General features: G+C 39.5%; 2 protein-coding genes across 6 annotated transcripts in view; one reads left to right on the top strand and one right to left on the bottom strand.

Annotated features, from left to right (window-relative positions):
• Positions 1-1,890: 1,890 nt before the first annotated feature.
• On the bottom strand, positions 1,891-16,382 carry LOC129337048 (UPF0462 protein C4orf33-like). 5 transcript variants are annotated; one of them, XM_054990512.1, is made up of 7 exons: positions 16,296-16,382; positions 14,604-14,784; positions 10,921-10,981; positions 8,905-8,956; positions 8,621-8,820; positions 4,035-4,156; positions 1,891-3,811 (listed from the first exon to the last, which is right to left on the bottom strand). In XM_054990512.1, exons 2-6 carry the CDS (start codon positions 14,782-14,784, stop codon positions 4,051-4,053), a joined length of 600 nt encoding a protein of 199 aa, XP_054846487.1. In that variant the 5' UTR covers positions 16,296-16,382; the 3' UTR covers positions 1,891-3,811; positions 4,035-4,050. The 5 variants fall into 5 exon arrangements, with proteins under 5 accessions (XP_054846487.1, XP_054846486.1, XP_054846489.1 ...); XM_054990511.1 differs by lacking the exon at positions 16,296-16,382 and adding an exon at positions 16,181-16,282; XM_054990514.1 differs by lacking the exon at positions 16,296-16,382 and adding an exon at positions 16,181-16,282 and having other exon boundaries at positions 1,891-2,803.
• A 198-nt stretch (positions 16,383-16,580) lies between these two features.
• The window catches only part of SCLT1 (sodium channel and clathrin linker 1), a 63,697-nt gene continuing 62,334 nt past the window's right edge, over positions 16,581-17,943 (top strand). The window contains exons 1-2 of the mRNA XM_054990000.1: positions 16,581-16,947; positions 17,472-17,569. Of these exons, the coding sequence (XP_054845975.1) occupies positions 17,536-17,569 (34 nt within the window). The 5' untranslated portion in view covers positions 16,581-16,947; positions 17,472-17,535. The remainder of the gene's footprint in view (positions 16,948-17,471; positions 17,570-17,943) is intronic.

Raw genomic sequence — 17,943 nt, 5'->3', positions numbered from 1 at the left:
CATTGAAACTTTATTTTCTCATCTAAGCATGCCTTATAAGGAACGTGGGTCTTGTTGTTTAATTGTATTTATTGACTAAATTGGTGGAATAATACACTTTGGTGAGAATTTTTGACCCACGCTGTTCTGAATTCTTTGTGCCTTACTTCCTTGAGCAGGGTTGCTCCTTATTCAGTTTCGGAGCATAAACATGAGCAGATTCTTTCATAAAATTCAATTTGGTGACGTTAGGTTAGAACCTGCCAGCTTTTCTTCTGAAACATGAAGGAGCAACCTCATCCAAATGCCGTCTTCAGGGTAAGCCATGACTTAATGGTACAGCATCAGCATGGCATGTGGAAGAGCCTAGGTTCAATCACCAGCATCTCCATTTGAAAGCATCAGGTTGTAGGTGATGTGAAAGATCTCTGTCACGAGATCTGGAAAACCACTACTAGTCAAAGACAGTCGTGACCTTGATAAACCAATGGTTTGGACTCAACTTAAGGCAACTTAATGCATGTTCACTACAGCCTGATTTCATGGCTCCTATGATGCCTGGCATGAAGGATCAAAAGGGCATCCTCTCTTCCAGCAGAAAAAATATGGGCATTGCCTAGCCCATACTGTCTGGATATTAAGAACACTGAATTCACATGTAGCTTAAGAGAAAGATCTTTTAGTGTAGGTAATCTATAGCACTCCCACATGATTATTAAATCAAGAATCCACCACGGGGTAAACATATTAATGCTCATTCCTGCAAGAAATAGGCCCTTAAAATGGGCTTTCCTTTCTCCCTTCCCCTCATCCTGTTCAATTATACTACATCATGCTATTCATGCAATACCCTAGTGAACACCCAAGGCCATCAAACATTAAGAATTTTTTTTAACACCTTTCATTAGTCTTGTTTGCAGATGCCACTGTAATAGGATTTGGATTACAGACCATTCAGTTGCAATTTGGATATTGCTGGATTATTTTTATCTTTGTAGAAGGGAAATCCAATCCTAACTACACAAAGTTGATACCTAATAGGTGGTCTGATAGGAATGTAAATAGCATGTTTCTTGTATCCTGTGGTGGGAATACAGCTTACTTTCAGTGTCAATTTTAAATGCTGATTAAACATCTCAAAAGAGCCAGCCTTAACCACTACCCTACTGTTTTTCCTGGACAGTTGTAAGAAACAGCATCAAGTCATTATTGCCAAATCCCTTCCTGTATTCTTTGATAGCATACACCTGTATCTTTGTTTATTTCACAGCATGAACAGGCACAATTCTTTGATTTCAAGCAATTAATCTCTTCCTTAGTGGTAGAGATCATTTTTTGAACCCTGTACTGCATAATCACAGAAGATCTGTGATGTCCACATTATTGGTACATATTTTCCTTTAGTGCCTGCCATCCTTGAGATTTTGAACACCTTTAAGGAGATCCACATGAACAGAATATTTTGGGGAGTATCATGTCAAGGTTTGCACTACATTATTTTATACAGATGTTCTAGTAACTATGTCTTGGATCCTATCAAGAATTTCTGCATGTGGAATGGGGTATGTGTGATTTCTACTGACTTCCCCTTCTGCTTCAGACATGCAACTCCCCCTGATGCTGCTGCTGAGGGGTCCCCCGTCTCCCAGAAGCAGCATTTGGGGACATTTCTGGCAAAACGTGAATATCACACCAATGGATAGAAATCTTTTCTGACTGTGGATACCCTCCACAGAATCTGGCCCTAGAATTCCTATGCATTTTAGAACAAAGTTTCTGTGATATCTTCCTATTCCAACTGTAATCCACTACCCAGAATGAAAGAGTGAATTTAACTTAATTAGACAGAGCAACTCCAGCTATATTCATTTTGACACTATGTATGAGAAGAGATAACAAAAAACAGCTGAATCAATATTGTTCCATTTATTATTTATTTACAGTTAAAGCATAGCTAATTTAGCGTGAGAAAAGAAAACCTGCTTTATATATTCAGTGAACAGGCAGAGCTCAGATTATTCTTAGTTTACAATACATTAATGGATCAATAATTAACTCATGTTAAATTACATTTTCACAATATTATTTTCTAGTTAAATGCAACAATTTTAGAAAAATCAAAATATTTATTCATAATGAACAGACAGCTCCACAAATGTTCACAGTTGAGAATATCCCCAAGTCTTGAATTTCGAAAGAGGAAAAGCATCCATTTACTGTTGGTGTAAGAAGAAACACAGCAACACATGACAGGACAAAAAATATATGGTTCATCTAGTTAAGTGGATGTTACTGGAAGTAAATAACTATATGCTAGAGTTGAAAAAACTGGAGCATATGGCTGGAAATTTAAAACAGAGTGATAATCTATCCGCTACAACAGATTTCGAGACAACTAGGTATTGATGACGATTATGCTTTTTGCACTTTCATTATTTAAAATATTTCACAGACATTATTTTGTTTCAGTCCTTACCACACCCCAGAAAATTGTTCCTGTACTGTAGATGGGGGACTGAGGAAAAGACAGCATGGTTTCTCTACAACCACAAAGTGAATTCAGAGCAGAGATTTGAATTAGGGACCTCCCGGTCTCAACTAATTCTGTTATCTTCTTCAGTTCTTCCTTTTTGGCATTTTATTTTTGTATAACTGATGTTAATTATCAGAAAACATACTATAACCCCTACAGTTTGAAATTAAAATCAGCATATGAGATGGATTTACAGTCTATTCAAACATAAAATTTCTACATTCCAGCAACAGTAATCTTTGACGTGCTCATGTTCTGCAGAACTTTGAGATACTTTTATACTGAGATTTTCTGTAAAGAAAATGAGAAGTTCTATTTAGCTATTCGAAACAGATTCTTGTTTAGAATCCACACAAATCACCAATAAATCCTTTCATAACATAACAAGACAGGAAACACTTTACTGGAGATGTTCTGGAGTGGAATCCAGAAACAGAACAAAGGAGCAATCCTGTAGAGACCTGTGCAGGGATCTAAATCAAGATGTTATGCTTGACAGCTGAAAATCACAAGCTTGAAAACATGATTTTCTATTTATCAAGAGATACAAAAGCATGTAAAACGTAGAAATAAAATGTAGAAATTTTTGTGACAGATGGCAGGACACACAAGGAAACACATAGGGATGGTTCCATCTAGTTTCTCCACAGGTGAAAATGTGAGGAAAGAATCATTTTTGACTACCAAAAAGTCTTTCCTGAGGATCATGGCACCTCCATGGACAAAAGCCATGTGAAACAGGGGCTGTTATAAGGAAGGGAAATGACAGATTGAATGAAAAAGATGACTGGATTCAACCCATGTGGTGAAAGGGCAGCTGGAAATTTCAAGATGTGCTGTGCTATAATTAGCATTTCCCCCATTGTTAGTAAAGATCAGACTTCCATTGCCCAGAACAAGGTGCAAGTTTCACCATACTCTAAAAATTATTTTAGTGCCATCCTAAGCAGTTTCACTCTTTCTAAGACCATTGACTTTAATGGAATTAATAGAACACAGCTCTGTTTAGGATGGCTCTGTAAGTGAAGCTGATTTACTATGTCCCAAAAAAATTCACAGCAAAACATGAGCTCAGGCACACACTAAGAAAGAATGTGGGTGTGTTTAAAACATGTCAGACATCTAATATAAGTAATCTCTACACACACAATATGATTTTACTTAGCTCAGCAGTAACCCCATGTTTAGCCCTTTACTTTGTTCCTCAGTAGTCAAAGTAAGGCTACAATATGAATGTGCATATTCTTGAGTCAGTTCCAATTCAGCGAAACTTTGGAGGAAAAGTGCTTGCAATTGGAACTGTACAGGAGGGACAAATAGAAACACAGCAAAACAGTCATTAGCAACAGTGGGTTTTTTTAGTATACACAAATATAAACTTATGCCAGTTAAGACTGTTTGAGCATGAATTCTGCCCTTAAGCACACAACCCACTTTTAAAAAGTGATTATATGCTTGCAGAGACTAAAATTCTTTGGAAACTGTTTAAGTCTTGACACTTTTGAACTTCTAGATAGCTTACCTCTTGTCTTATTTACTTAAATGGTCTGTCTGCATAGTGCCCAGAAATCTGATTCCGGCTGCTTCCAGCCTTCTCCCATTAACATCTTCAAGTTAAAGCATTTAAAATATTCTAGGCGATGACTGAAAGAGAAAGGAGGAAAAGGGTAGGGTATTTTCCATATGCTTACACAAAGTTTTCTCGATATTTAATTTGCAAGGACTGAATCCACTTTAGGCTTCTATAATTCCACACTTGAGGCATCAAACTGAAGTGGTACCTGTTTATTTTTTTTTCTGTACTAGAAAAATGCCCCGATTCTGCTGCAGGCTTTCTGGGAAACGCATCAGTTTCATCAGTTGATTGACTGACCACAGGTCAGTTCCTTCAGCTGATGGGCTAAGGAAACTTACAAATTTTTGTTTTGTCTTAAAGCATCAATATTACAACATTGCTGTTTCAAAAATACGTTTTAAAAAGCCAACAAGAATGGACTGAAAAGTACAGGAAGGGCAGAGGGAAACTTTAAAATATCAAGTGAGATTCAGAGCTCTTTGCAAAGTTTTTGTGTTAGCAATACTGAAGCCATTACTTGCAAGGTTTTTTTTTAAAGGCACCAACATTGGAATGTTGCTGTTAAAAAAAAAATCAGGAAAAAACTGGATAGGTTTGATGTTCGACCAATCAGGATGCAGGAGGATGAAGAGGCGGTCAAAAATAGGCCAGGGCCAGGGCCAAAGAAAGCATTCTGCACTTTAAAAAAGCCACGGTTTGACTTTGCTGTAAAAAAAAAAAATCAGGATATATGTTCAGGGAGAAAAGCTGCAGAAAAGCCAGGGAAAGATCGATTCTGCAGCAGATGCAGCCTTTTCCCATGCAGAATGCAAAACAGGCAGGGAAGCAATTCGGAGACTGAATTGGGGTATTTTGACCATGTGCACAGATCTACGGAGAGAAAACGATGCAGTATGAGGCCAGAACTGATGAAAAAGCCCAGTGTGGAAAAGACCTAGGATGGGTTAGAAACATATTTTAATCCTTTTGTTTGGCTGAATATTTAAAACCATCAGTAGTGGCAATTTTTCAGTACCAGAACTCATTTTCTGTTCCTCACTGCTTCAAGAAATAGCATCTTATTTTATGATTATGCCGATTACTGTTTAAAAGCCACATCACTAGAGGAACCAGTTTCATTATTACAACCCATACTTTCATATCTGGATTGGCTGATACACCTTTGAAACAAAAGTGCACAGAGAATGAAATTATTTTGCAATTCACCTTACACTTTTGAGGTAATATTCTTTGTCAAGAGTACTAAAAGTAAATAGCTAAGCATCACAGTAAGATAAAGTATTTGTTCCAAACTTTTATTATAGATATAGATTCAATTTACATAAACTCATCAATTATCCTGTAGTCTAACATTTGTTATAAAACAATCAATCCTTCAAAATAAACACGTGTAATTTGAGTGTTCTAAACCTTTTTCCATGACATAAAAACCCTGTTACCTTAAAAGCACTTCTTATACTCAAAAAAGGCCGTTTGTTCCAAGCCCCTACAGATATTTCCAGATAACTAATTCTTGTTCAAACAATACTAAAATATTTAGAAGAAATATATAAACAGCCACTTCTCTGTCTGAAACTATACGAGACATTTGAGTGATCCAGTGATGAATCTCCCATTTCTCTAAAAACAGTCATGGGCCTCAGAACTGAATTAAGAGCATAATACTGGTTAACTCCTCGACCTCTGTGCTGTTTTTACAGTGCTGCTCTCCTCCCAGAGCTACTTGCCCAGCTGGGGGAACAGCAGTGGTATGTGGAGGTGGGGGGTTAGATTAGAAAAACAGCATACCAGTGCAGTTCCAATCCAATACAGGGTCCCTACCGTTGCTTTGAAAGAACTTTAAAGGGAATGAGCATTCTGTGACTGGATTTCCAACATCTCATCTAGCTTGGCCCTAAAGTTCTTGCTTTTTTTTTCTATCAACAAGCCAGGCTCTAATAGCACCCTTCTTTGGGGGGAGAGCAGAAGGAGCATCTAGCCAAATGTTTTTAAAGACATGCAGAAAACCTGGATATAAAATTGAATTCAACCACAGATCAGGGAGCAGGGGTTACAAACGAGTGACTGCAAAATGTGGACATTTGATCTGTAATTAACAGTGAGAAGCATATTGTTAGTGACACATACTAGAGAGGCCTCTTCCTTCCACAAATACTGATGCATATGAAGTAGAGAGTGACTCCAGACCTAAGAAAACATCCTACAATAGACAACTTACTTCCTATCCTGGTGTACAACCAGAGGACGCTGCTGTGGAGGGAAACCCAGGCCTGTCCCTCCAGAGAGTGCACCATGGTGGGAAGCCCAGGCCAGGATAAGGAGGAAAGCAGATGGCAATGCCCACCACCTGCATTTACCCAGCTCAGATCAGGTGCAGAGAAGGTGGCAATCCAGCCCCCCGCCTTCAACCAGCTGGGATCAGGCATGGAGCAGATGGCAAAGCCCGCCCCCTTCACCCAGCTGGGATCAGGAGTGGAGCAGGTGGTAATGTCCACCCCCCTTCACCCAGCTGGGATCAGAAGAGTAGGCAGCAATGCCTGCTCCCCGCTTTCACCCAGCTGGGATCATGGTGGCAGTGCCCGCCCCCCCCCCCTCACCCAGCTGGAATCAGAAGAGGAGCAGGCAGCAATGCCCACCATGAGTCTTTACCCAGCTGGGATCAGCAGTGGAGCAGGTGGCAATGCCCAGCTGCCTTCACCTGGCTGGAATCAGGTATGGAGCAGGAAGCAATGCCTGCCCCCTTCACCCGGCTGGAATCAGGAGCGGAATAGGTGGCAATGCCTGCGCCCCATCTTCATCCAGCTGGGATCAGGTATGGAGCAGGTGGCAATGCCTGCGCCCTGCATTCTCCCAGCTGAGATCAAGAGCAGAGAAGGTGGCAATGCCTGTGCCCCACCTTCACCCAGCTGGGATTGAGAGCGGAGCAGGTGGCAATGCCCCCCCCCATCATCACCCAGCTGGGATCAGGAGCGGAGCAGGAAGCAATGCCCACTCCCCCTTCATTCAGCTGGGATCAGGAGGAGAGCAGGTGGCAATGTTCCTGCCCCTCCCCTGCCTTCACCCAGCCAGGATCAGGCGTGGAGCAGGAGGCAATGCCCACCCCCCATCCCCGCTTCACCATCCGGGATCAGTCATGGAGTAGGAGAAGGCAATACCAGCCTGCCCACCCTCCCATTTCAAGAGCCCGTTGTATTATTTCTCACAACGGGTTTTGTTGCTAGTTTAATATAACAGACTATGGAAAAAGAAATCCTTGTTATAAAATTACTTATTATAGCAATTTATAATATAACCCAGATTGTCCTGGGTCATTTTTGTCTTCCAGCTCACACTCAGTGAGCAAGGCAATAAAATAAAATATTAACCTTTCAGCTGTCATAATAGAAAATAGTTCTTTAGACCTGTCAAGAACCTGATTCGCCTCAATCTGTTTCTTGGTTCAGTTAAGGCTGGGCCTGATAGAAATGTGTAAAGTCATCATGATTGTGGACTTTCAGAGGTAGTGCAATGATGTCATAGCTTCACCTACACTGCATCATTCTACCAAAGGATCTTAGGTGAGAGTTAGAGCTGCCAGTCCCCCAGTGGGGAAGGGGACCCCCTGCTCCCAGCCTCTGTCTCCCCCACTGCCACTCACTTGGCTGGTGTGGGGGAAGGCCCCAAGGAACAGGCCCTGGAGTCCAAAGCCCAAGCCTCCCTGGGCAATGTGCACGCTAATGTCACTTCTGGAATTGACATTATTGCGTCTGTCAGGAGCGTGTACGCTTATCACAGAGGTAAGTGCTGGTCTCTCCCCCCCCCCCCCCGCACACACCAGGAAGTTAAGGGAACGTGGAAACTCTAGTGAAAGTGCATGCATTTCCTTGACTGGCTAATTGGGATCGGGCCAGTTGCTACAGTTTTGGATAAAACAAGTGACCTCATTCTAGCTCCCCTTCCCCAAACACCTATTGCTTTTGGACTCTGTATGGTGACAGGAGGATTTCTGCTACCTGCTTTTGTGCTCTAGACCTGCTCACCTGGATTGGTGTCAGCCCAGGATCTTTGTCTCTGGATTTTGAGACTTTGGAATCCTATTTGGATTAGCCTGAAAGGTAACCTAAGGCTGGGAGACTGAAAGTCTGTTTAAGTGTGTTAATTTAGTTATCTAGAGTTTCTTGTCTCCTGTCTTTTTGCACAGTTGTATATCCGTACCCTTCTGCACTTCTGTTAATAAACTCTTTGGAGTATAACCTGGCGTGTTCTTTAGGAATTTGCAAGCTTCAATCTAAATCTAGTACTTCGACCCTTTTTTGGTCAGAGCTACCCAAATAGTTGTTTAGTGGAATTCAATCTACAAAGTGGCCTGTTTAAAATCTGGCAAGACTGGGAAATTGTCTGTGTGTTCCACAGCTGAATGTTTAGTCAAGAGAGGCTGGTGGCAGCTCATTACCCTGGAAGTGAAGACTCACTCCAAGTTTTGAGTGTTTTGTTCTTGACCTCCCAATCAAGACGGCTTGTGGATACAGCCTTCCTTGGCAAGACCTACTTACAAATCAGGATGCTGTTCTTTCTGAATCTCATGCTGAGGTACAGGATAGAGGGCTTCATACATTCTAGCTTCACCTGACCCATGGATTGCGAAAGCATTAAATTTGTCAGTAGCTGGTGGAAGGTAGCTCCAAGGAAGATGAGCTCTGCCATTCCATTGATCACTTGTTCTGGATACTTCAAATGTTAAAGGAAGCTCCTGCTGAATTTAAAAAAAGAAGCAGAATTAGCCTAATTTCTCAAGCAGTATGTGATTAGGTATTAAGGAAATAAATAGCTCACTTACTTTCAATACTTTTCTTCTGCCAGAAAGCAACAAAATGAGATAGTGCCCATGCCTGTGAAAATGAGGTATAATCATAATGCAAGTACATTCATAAGCATATCTGCAAGACCAAGTTGCATTAGTGTTCTTAGACAAACATGGTCTTACCAAATAAAATGCAAATGCAACTTCTAAAAAAAATCAGTTATGTAGCTATTAAAACAGCAGATTAAATTTCTACATTCTGAACGGCATGTGAACAGATTTTACTATCCTTTGAATATATTTTTACCTACAGTTCTTCCTTTCTTAGTAATCACAGAGCACAACAATTCATACACGGGGCAAAGGACAGCAATCGACCCCTTTTGTCATCCATTTGATTCCTCAGGTGACTTCTTACTCCTGTTTTATGCAAAGGTACTACTAAATCTCAGCAGCTGCTTTAGCACTCTAATTATACATATTTATTACTAACTACCATGCAACATGGATATTTATCTTCAGTCTCATGCAGAACAGTGATCTGACTAGTAAATTAACAGCACTCACTTCTAGTGGCTGGGGCAAGGCAGAGCAGCTATGTGTCAAAGAAGAGGAGGCAGACTACGGAAAAAGGATGTTTTTATGTTCAATCAGCACCTGTCTACAATATTTGTCATTGCTACAGATTGTAAAAGACATTCAATCTGAGATCATGAACACCGCTGATAAAGGTAAGTACTTATTGAAGTTTATTGAAGTTAAATACTTAAGAAACTCGGAGCGCAATCCTAGGCAGTTATTACAATCTAAGCCCATTGAAATCAATGAATATTTCAAAGAGTAACTCTATATAAGATTGTTTTGTTAGTGTAACCTCTGAGATTACATAATAATTCAATTAGAGCACATCCTAATTCTATTGTATTTGTTTGACACTTCATGCTATTTGATTGATTTTAATACAGCCTAATTCATCTCAGTGAGAAAGGAGGGCTATAAAGCAAATAAATAAATGTTTTATGGTTACAGCAACCAATTAGCATTTATTAAGAACATATCCAACATTTTTATTTGAATCACCATTTTAAATCAGTCTACTTTGCATTTGTGTGAAAAAATAAATCCAATTAAGTTAGCCATTAGTGTTTTCTCTGAAGTGTGATGATGGAGAGTGCCCTCAAGTCATAGCAGACTTATGGTGACCCCTAGTGGGGTTTTCATGGCACGAGACTAACAGAGGTGGTTTGCCATTGCCTGCCTCTGCAACCCTGGTCTTTGTTGGAGGTCTCCCATCCAATTACAAACCAAGGCTAACCCTGCTTAGTTTCTGAGAACTGACAAGATCAGGCTCAGCTGGGCTATCAAAGTCTGGGCTCTCTCTGAAGTAAGCAGTAAGAAATTAGTATTTTCAATATTAACATTAATAGATACTTAAAAGCAGAATTTTAGCAAATGCATATTATCCTGCCACTGCAGAACTGAGATGTAGATGCCAACGTTTTTGCTTCAGTCATAAAAGGCAGAAGAATCCTCTCCAATGTGGAACTCAGTGACTGAGACAGCCAAGACAACATTTCTGCCTACCCCCACCTCCGATTCCTCAAAAAGAAAATCCTACCTAGAAGAGAAAGGCAAATGCACAGAACAATTTTCATCACTGAAGAATCCGGCCTTACCCACCATGCTGATATTTTCTTTTACTCAAGAACAACCTTGCAATTATAACTTTATTCTATTATACATTCCCCTTTGGTACAAAGTCAGTTACTGCATAGATACAAACACTAATGTACCCTTCTGTTCAAAATATGGAACCAACAGTTACTTCCTAAAACTCCAAGTCAACTCAAAACATACAGCCACGAATACAAGTGATATTTTTTAAAAATCTGAAAAGGAGGTTATAGAACTAGGTCCTTTTTTTCCTCCAGGACAAAGTGTTAGGAATTATCAGAAATCTCCTACACGATCACACTTCCTTATCTGGCATTTAAGCAATAGACTTGCAATGGAAAACAGATGATGTCAGTAAGCTTTGAAATGTTTACTTACGGACAGAGCTCCACTTCTAAATACTGCTCAGTTTGACCATTCAGGAAGAAAGCTTCTACAACTAAGAGCACACACAAAAATACTTAGTTCACTTTTTTTTACATTTCAGCTATTTAGTTTTATTTTATTTTCTGCATTTTCAATACTCCACTATATGCACATCAAATGCTTTGAAGACAAAAATGTTCAACACCATCATAATTCTGATTACTTTTGCTGAAACTAAACTTAGAGAACACATCTATAGACAGAGAGGAAAAAAAGATCAACTCTGCCACCTAGATAAAAACAGAAAAATGGGGGGAAATTACTTTTTTCCCTATATGAGCTGACACTGAGGAATATGAAGCTTAGGAACTATTTATTAGACACCTGCATGTGTGAAATTGAGCAGAACTGAGCAATCACTTACTACAAGTAACAACCTTAACTAAAAGAACCTAGTGCGATGAACCCCTAAATCAATGGACTGAATATGAAACAACTGGCAGATGAATCTCATCCACATGCATGAAAAAGTTACGTTAAGAACATTTTTGTCATATTCTAGTATAGCGGAGGTCAACAAAAAGATTAAGATGGTAAGCATATAATGGAATTTGCTTCCATTAGGATGATTTCTTCTTCATTCATCAGAACAAAGTTATAAGGCAAAAATCCTTCATGTATTCTCTAAGAGTGGATAAACTAGTCAGCTGAAACACTTGAAGACTCCAATTATTAGTTTTAAAAACATACTTGGAGTCATTCTAGTTGCAAACATTTCAAAACAATTCAGTTTTAACTAATGTTTTGTTTATATATATATATATATATATATATATATATATATATATATATATATATATATATATATATATATATATATAAATCACATAGAAAGGGAAGAAAACAAGAATAAAGAAAAAGTAGACAGTAACAGAACTTGGAACTTAAAAAGGAAAAAGAACAATAATACATATTTCATTTCCATTCTTCTCTACACTTATCTTTTTTTTTAAAGCAAAATTTCAAAACAATTCAATTTGAGCTGAATCTGAGCTCTCAGTGTTTTAAGCCAAGGCTTCTGATTTTATCCTAAAAAGATACACAAATGTTGTAGATGACCGACTTCTTTTAAAAAGTCACATATTTTACCTTGCCAGTTCTGTTACACAGGCCTTTCTTATGCTGTTTCTAAAATAACGTTTCAAGACTGAAAACTAAAAGAAAGAATGGTAAAGGCACATAGGTAGAAAACACTGTTTTTTATATAAGACATCTCCAGTTAAAGGATCTTAGATTGCAGGCACTGAGAAATACTTTTCTCTACCTGACAGCCAATGGCAATCAGAGTAGATAATATGGAGCAATATGGTCTGACCTGTACATACAAATCTAGAGCTTGTTTCTGTAATAAAGACTGCACTTCTGGTGAAGTGCCTTTAAAACAGAAAAGCCAAGCAAGGACACAAAACCTGTGAGTTTCACTCCACTGGCATATTCCTTTGCATGTCTATACACGCAAAGTAGCATGGGTAGCATTGAAAATCAAGCGGCTATAGAGTGGAAATCAAGGGAATAGTAATGAACCTTGTGGTGCAGAGAATGTATGACTGCGGAAGTAGCAAGAAAAAGATTAGACTTACAAATTAATCCACAAAAACGCTTACTAACCTGTCTGCCTATACACATTGACATTGTTAGCATGATATATTGTCGAAAGCTTTCACAGCTGGAGAATGTTAGTTGTTGTAGATTTTCCGGGCTGTATGGCCGTGGTCTTGGCATTGTAGCCCAGAAAATCTACAACAACTAATATTGTTAGTGTGTGGCCTATTAAAAAGACCAAACCCTTGCACGCAGCATTCATGCTTTGTTAATTGACGAAAGTCTTACTAAGACCATGGCTACTTAAAAGTCTGAGTTAGTATATAGAAACAGATCCTTTTCCAAATACAAAGGGTTGGATGTTAACTTTTTCACTCGCTCATTTCATTTGTTCACTTCTCCCTTCTCCCCCATCCTGCCTGTCCACATGGATTCCATGATCCCAGTAGTGTTTTTGGTGGTCAAGAGCCCTCACCACTGCCTCTTTTACCAGTAGAAAGAGGATAGGATCCAGCCTACTCTAATTTCAGCTCACATGCTTCCAAACTATTGGAAATGATACTTGTGTAACTGATAGGGTTGCCAGCTCCAAGTTGGGAAATTCCTGGAGATCTGGGGGGTGGGAGGGTGAAACCTGGAGAAAGTGGGGTTTGGGTAGGGAAAGGACCTTGGCATGGCATAATTCCATAGAGCCCACCCACCAAAGTAGCCATTTTCTCCAGGTGAACTGATCTCTGTGGCCTGGAGACCAGTTATAATTCCGGGAGATCTCCAGCCACTACCTGGAGGCTGGTGACCCTAGTAACTGAACTATTTAAATCTAGATGCAAGATCATACAGTAACTAATATCAGCCAGAGATCTGATTCCTGTGTTACAGTTCTAATCAGTAAATGCATATATTTATAAGGTATGATAGTTAAAATGTAAATGGAAGCTCAAATGCTAGCCAAAATGCAGATATTCAACCTTTCCAATAGGACAGAGACATGCACTATGCTACTTAAAGTGTGTTAATGATGGAACTACAGGGCAATATTGTCAGAATCAGCCCTTAGTAACATTATTCATAGCAAGGGGCTTTGAATGTTGTAGTACCTCCCAACACCATTTCTGGTGACCACCAAGTGTTTTTAGAATGTGGGAGGAGCTAGGTGGGGCTTTTACTCAGCAGGTTATCTGATTGGGCTGTGCAGATTTTTTAAAAGTTACTTCAGTAGCAGTTGCCACCACAGTGCAAGGTCTTCATTGGGGGGTTGGAGGTAAGCATTGTGTATGAACGAAAAAAAAGTTAAACAACATATTCATTTTAAAGAAGAGTTTCTTCCTGAAATTTTGAAGAGTTAGAGTTATACATGACCTCATTCCCTGATATTTTGTGTTTGGCCCTGCCTTTTGTAGCAGCCATTTTGTAGTTGCACCCACCACTCTGTTTAGGGACCCCTGATCTATAGCAAACTGATTACCAACAATTCATTCACAGTGAGTAACTACAAGTACTTTGTATATGAAGAAGCATGTTCTTTAATTAACCAAGAATTAAGTTTTACGTATTCACCCCCCCCAAATATTTTAAATATACTGATATGCCTCAAAAAACAGCTTGCAAAACTATTTTCTCATCTATAGCCTACCTGTTCTCTGTAGTTTTCATAAGTCTCTATTTGTCCTGAATTTCGAAAGCACAAGGTGTGTGATAGCTTTTACAAAAAATCTAGCAGTAATTACGTAATTCATAATTCAAGTTTGGATAATTAGATGGCAGTTTACCATACAATGCCAAGGCAGACAGAGCTGCAGAGAACAATGAAAGTGGACACCAATTTTATTAGAATTGGTCATGTTTCAAGACTGATTAAAGCAGCAGGTGCCATACATAAATCGTACTTGATGCTTGTTTAGTTAAACTATATAACCACAAACATCTTAATAAAAATAAAACCAATCCTTCTGCGCTGCCATATGTGCTTTAAAAGCAACTATCTGTTCAGAAGTTTAGAACTCTCAACATGTCCATGTATTTATCCACTCAAGTTACTCAGTTTACTGACGGAGTACCCTACATTTAGACTCATCTAAAACTATTTCACTTACCCTCGTAGTTCCACAGTCCATTGAATGGTTTTCCTGGATCACTGGTAGGAGCTGGAGGATCATTATAAAAAGGAGCTGTCACATCCATAAGTAGCCCTGCATTAGCAGGAGCCAGCCTGATTATTACTGGATCATGAGACACTGGAAAGCCATTCCATGTATGTTCAATTTTAAACTCCATCTGAATATTTTAGAGTTAAATATAAAGGTTTTTAATTTAATCAAAATACCACAAAGATGTTTGCCAATAAAGGTTCTTTTAATCATTTTGCTCTGCTGTAGTTTTTACTCATATGACTCAAACCAGTGACCACTTAAAATATCAATTGCTTGCCCACTGTAAGAGATGAGCATCATGTACTTCCAATATAAACATTTTATTAAGGTAACCATGCAAGTATACAGAGTTTTATAGCTTCTAAATCAATTCCATTCTTTATTGTTGTAAAAAGATGAACTATATTAGTACATTTAAATTCCCACTTCATGCGGAAAAATCATACCTCACAGAAATCGAGAACAAACATCACATAGCTGGACGTAGCAACGTGGCACAAAATACAAGAAATTTTTTTTGCCTATATGAATAATACTTTAACTGAAATACTGTAAACTCCAAAACATTCTATACTCTGCCTGTAAATTATCAGAATATTTAAAATACTTTTATGATTATATAGCTGAAAATCAAGATTAAAATTAAATTAAAAAAGAGAATGACAGAAAGAAAGACTTGTGTAATGCCTGTCATCAGATGAAAACAGATGGGAAAGATAGAATAAAAGTATTTAAATAGAAGTAAAATATTAAAAAATTTAAGTTCTATAATGTTTGGTTTTGATTATAAAATATTATACCTTATGAATTTTATGTTTGCAAATTGAAATTAAAAAATAATAATACATAGTTAAAATATTTAAAAGGGAATGGAAGAAAAACAGAAAATGGAACACACCAAGAAATAAGAAAACTTCCCCTTTCACACCCTGACATCTCCAAAATTTACTGCGCTAGAGACCAACTGTGATGCATATGGGTAGATTCCATGTTTAATTGGAAGTTCCACTAAGAATTTGCCATTCAGTTAACCCCATGTTGAGGATTAAATGTCTTGGAATGTCATATTTTTTTTCTGACACTCTGTGGCTGTCTGTTCCTGCCCAATTTCACCACATGGTGTCCACAGTGATCAAAAAATTAACTTACAGATATTCAAATTTATTACCATCTTCTTGATAAAGACACATTTCCTCAACACCGCTATTGCTGAAATAGGGGTGCCAAGCTTACCCTTGGATGAAACAAAATGGTTAAATCCAGAGAATATAAAGTTGTGTCTACTAAGGGGCCTTATGCCTTAAGAACCGTACAGCAGGAAAAGCTGCCAAGGCTGAATTTCTGCTTGCTGACACACAGGAGTCATGAGGATGTGGGTGGAAGACAGATATCGCCCATGAGGGGAAAAATCTAAACTCTACAGAATTCTTCATGAAGGAAAATGACGAGAGGAAAGACGCTAAGAACTCCAGAATAGCGGGGGGGGGGGGGAAGGAAGGTTTAGGAAAGTTTGTTTATACCAATACTAGTGCCGCGCCTAGAAAACCCTAGGAGTCCTTTCCCAGTTCCCCGTGACAGACAGCGGGTAGCCCAAAGGGAAAGCGGACCAAGCTTCCGCTGACCATCCCTGTTTACCTTTCAGTAACCCGTTTTTCAATTTGAAGAGGGAATAAGGAAGCCAGAGGGAGCAGACGACTACGTGACATTTCCAACCAATGGCGATGTCTCCTGCCAGCCCAACCTAGGATGCGATTGGCTCGTCTTTGTTCGCGTCATGTGACCCGTCCTTTGCCAGTGGGGGCCGTTGCTAAGGAAGGCGTTGGCGTTCTGGAAAGGCGTTAGGGGGAGGGGGGAGTGGAGCGCGCAGGGGAGACCCCTGATTGGGCAGGGAGCGGAGCTGACGTCGTGGCGGGGAGGCCGGGCGCGTTCTTCGTCTGCCGGCTCGGGCAGGGACCCCTTCTTCTGCCCACGCTGGCGAGCGTTCAGGCTGTTGACAAACCGTGCGGCACGCGAGGGAGACTCAGCTGGCGAAAGAACGGCTCGTGTGATGCTCCGGGTTGCTCTTAAGTCATCTCAGTCAGCGCCATGCGCCAGCTTCAGGGCAAATCTAACCCAGTTTAAACCCCAGGCCTGGCCGCTGCAACTGGGAAATAAAAAAAAAAATACCAAGCAGGAGACTCGTGGCATGTGTAAAAACTAACACGGGTTTTTAAATTCCATCCTAAGTTTCTGCGGACTCACTTGCTACGCTAGAGTAACACGGCGCTCTCTGCGGTTCTACTCGGAAGTAAGTCCCATTGAGTTCCATTGGATTAATTCCTAGGTAAGGGTGCTGGGGCGTGAAGCTTGAGCTGCCGCCTCAATCTCAGTTAAAGCTGGAATTCTTTTTTACTACTAAATAAATAGTTACGTAGGTGCTGAGAAATGTCGTTTAATTCTCTTAAGGGCTTTTCAATCAGAGGTTCTTGAGTGTACCTTTAACGTTCTGTGGATTGCCCCCTGTGGGTGTGCTGTGAGTTCTCTATTCCAGCTACATTTAAAAGAAAAAAAATGATAGTTGAGTTTCATTAGTGCCCAGAGTTGAGGAAACCATCAGTGTTCTAAAGCTGACAAAAGAAAAGGAGGAACCTCAGAATATAGACGAGAAAGCTTTCTCTATGGGTTTTGATCAAACCTGTACAAGTGCTATATATAATAAAAGTAGACTGTTTTGCACTACATGGGTAGAATTAACCTAGACAGAATTAAAGTTAAAATGGTAGTAGTAAGTTTATGTAGTATTTGAAAGTTACATTTACTCGATTTCTGCAGATTTTGTACTGCTGGTGGTGGTGGGGAATCACTCAGCTGGAAATCTGCTGGCTAAAATTATCAAATGGCAACAGAATCTGACTTTTCGAGAGATCAAAGTAAGTTGCACGTAAAATGGTATCAAAATCTATGCTGTTTTGTTTGTTAGAGTGGATTATATCATCTTGATCAATTTTTATCAACCGTTTTATTTTATAAAAATGCCTTTATATGGCAGTTTTAGCCGCATAGCTGTGGTGGTCTGCATTAGAACAGCAGGATTTGAGTCAGTGGCACCTTAGAGACCAACAAGAAAATCTTGTTGGTCTCTAAGATGCCAGTAGAGTTAAATCCTGCTGTTTATATGGTAGAAAGGAGCACTTTCAAAAGTTTTGGCCCAGATTATCAGACTAGACAATATAAATTTGAAAGACCTTAAAGAGTTCAAGTGTTAAACTGCAGAATGTAATAACAAGCCTGCGATGTGCAGTGG

This window comes from Eublepharis macularius, chromosome 10 (assembly GCF_028583425.1).
Source record: "Eublepharis macularius isolate TG4126 chromosome 10, MPM_Emac_v1.0, whole genome shotgun sequence".
NCBI classification, from domain to species: Eukaryota; Metazoa; Chordata; class Lepidosauria; order Squamata; family Eublepharidae; genus Eublepharis; species Eublepharis macularius.
The sequence above is the reverse complement of the archived record's forward strand: the minus strand, read 5'-3'. Positions and strand labels throughout refer to the sequence as shown.

Coding starts and splice junctions, on each gene's coding strand:
- LOC129337048 (XM_054990512.1), bottom strand. CDS start 14,784: ATGGAGTTTAAAATTGAACATACATGGAATGGCTTTCCAGTGTCTCAT. Junction 8,957..10,920: donor TTAGAAGTGGAGCTCTGTCC/GTAAGTAAACAT, acceptor TCATTTTCACAG/GCATGGGCACTATCTCATTT. Junction 4,157..8,620: donor AAAGAACAGCATCCTGATTT/GTAAGTAGGTCT, acceptor TTTCTCTTTCAG/TCATCGCCTAGAATATTTTA.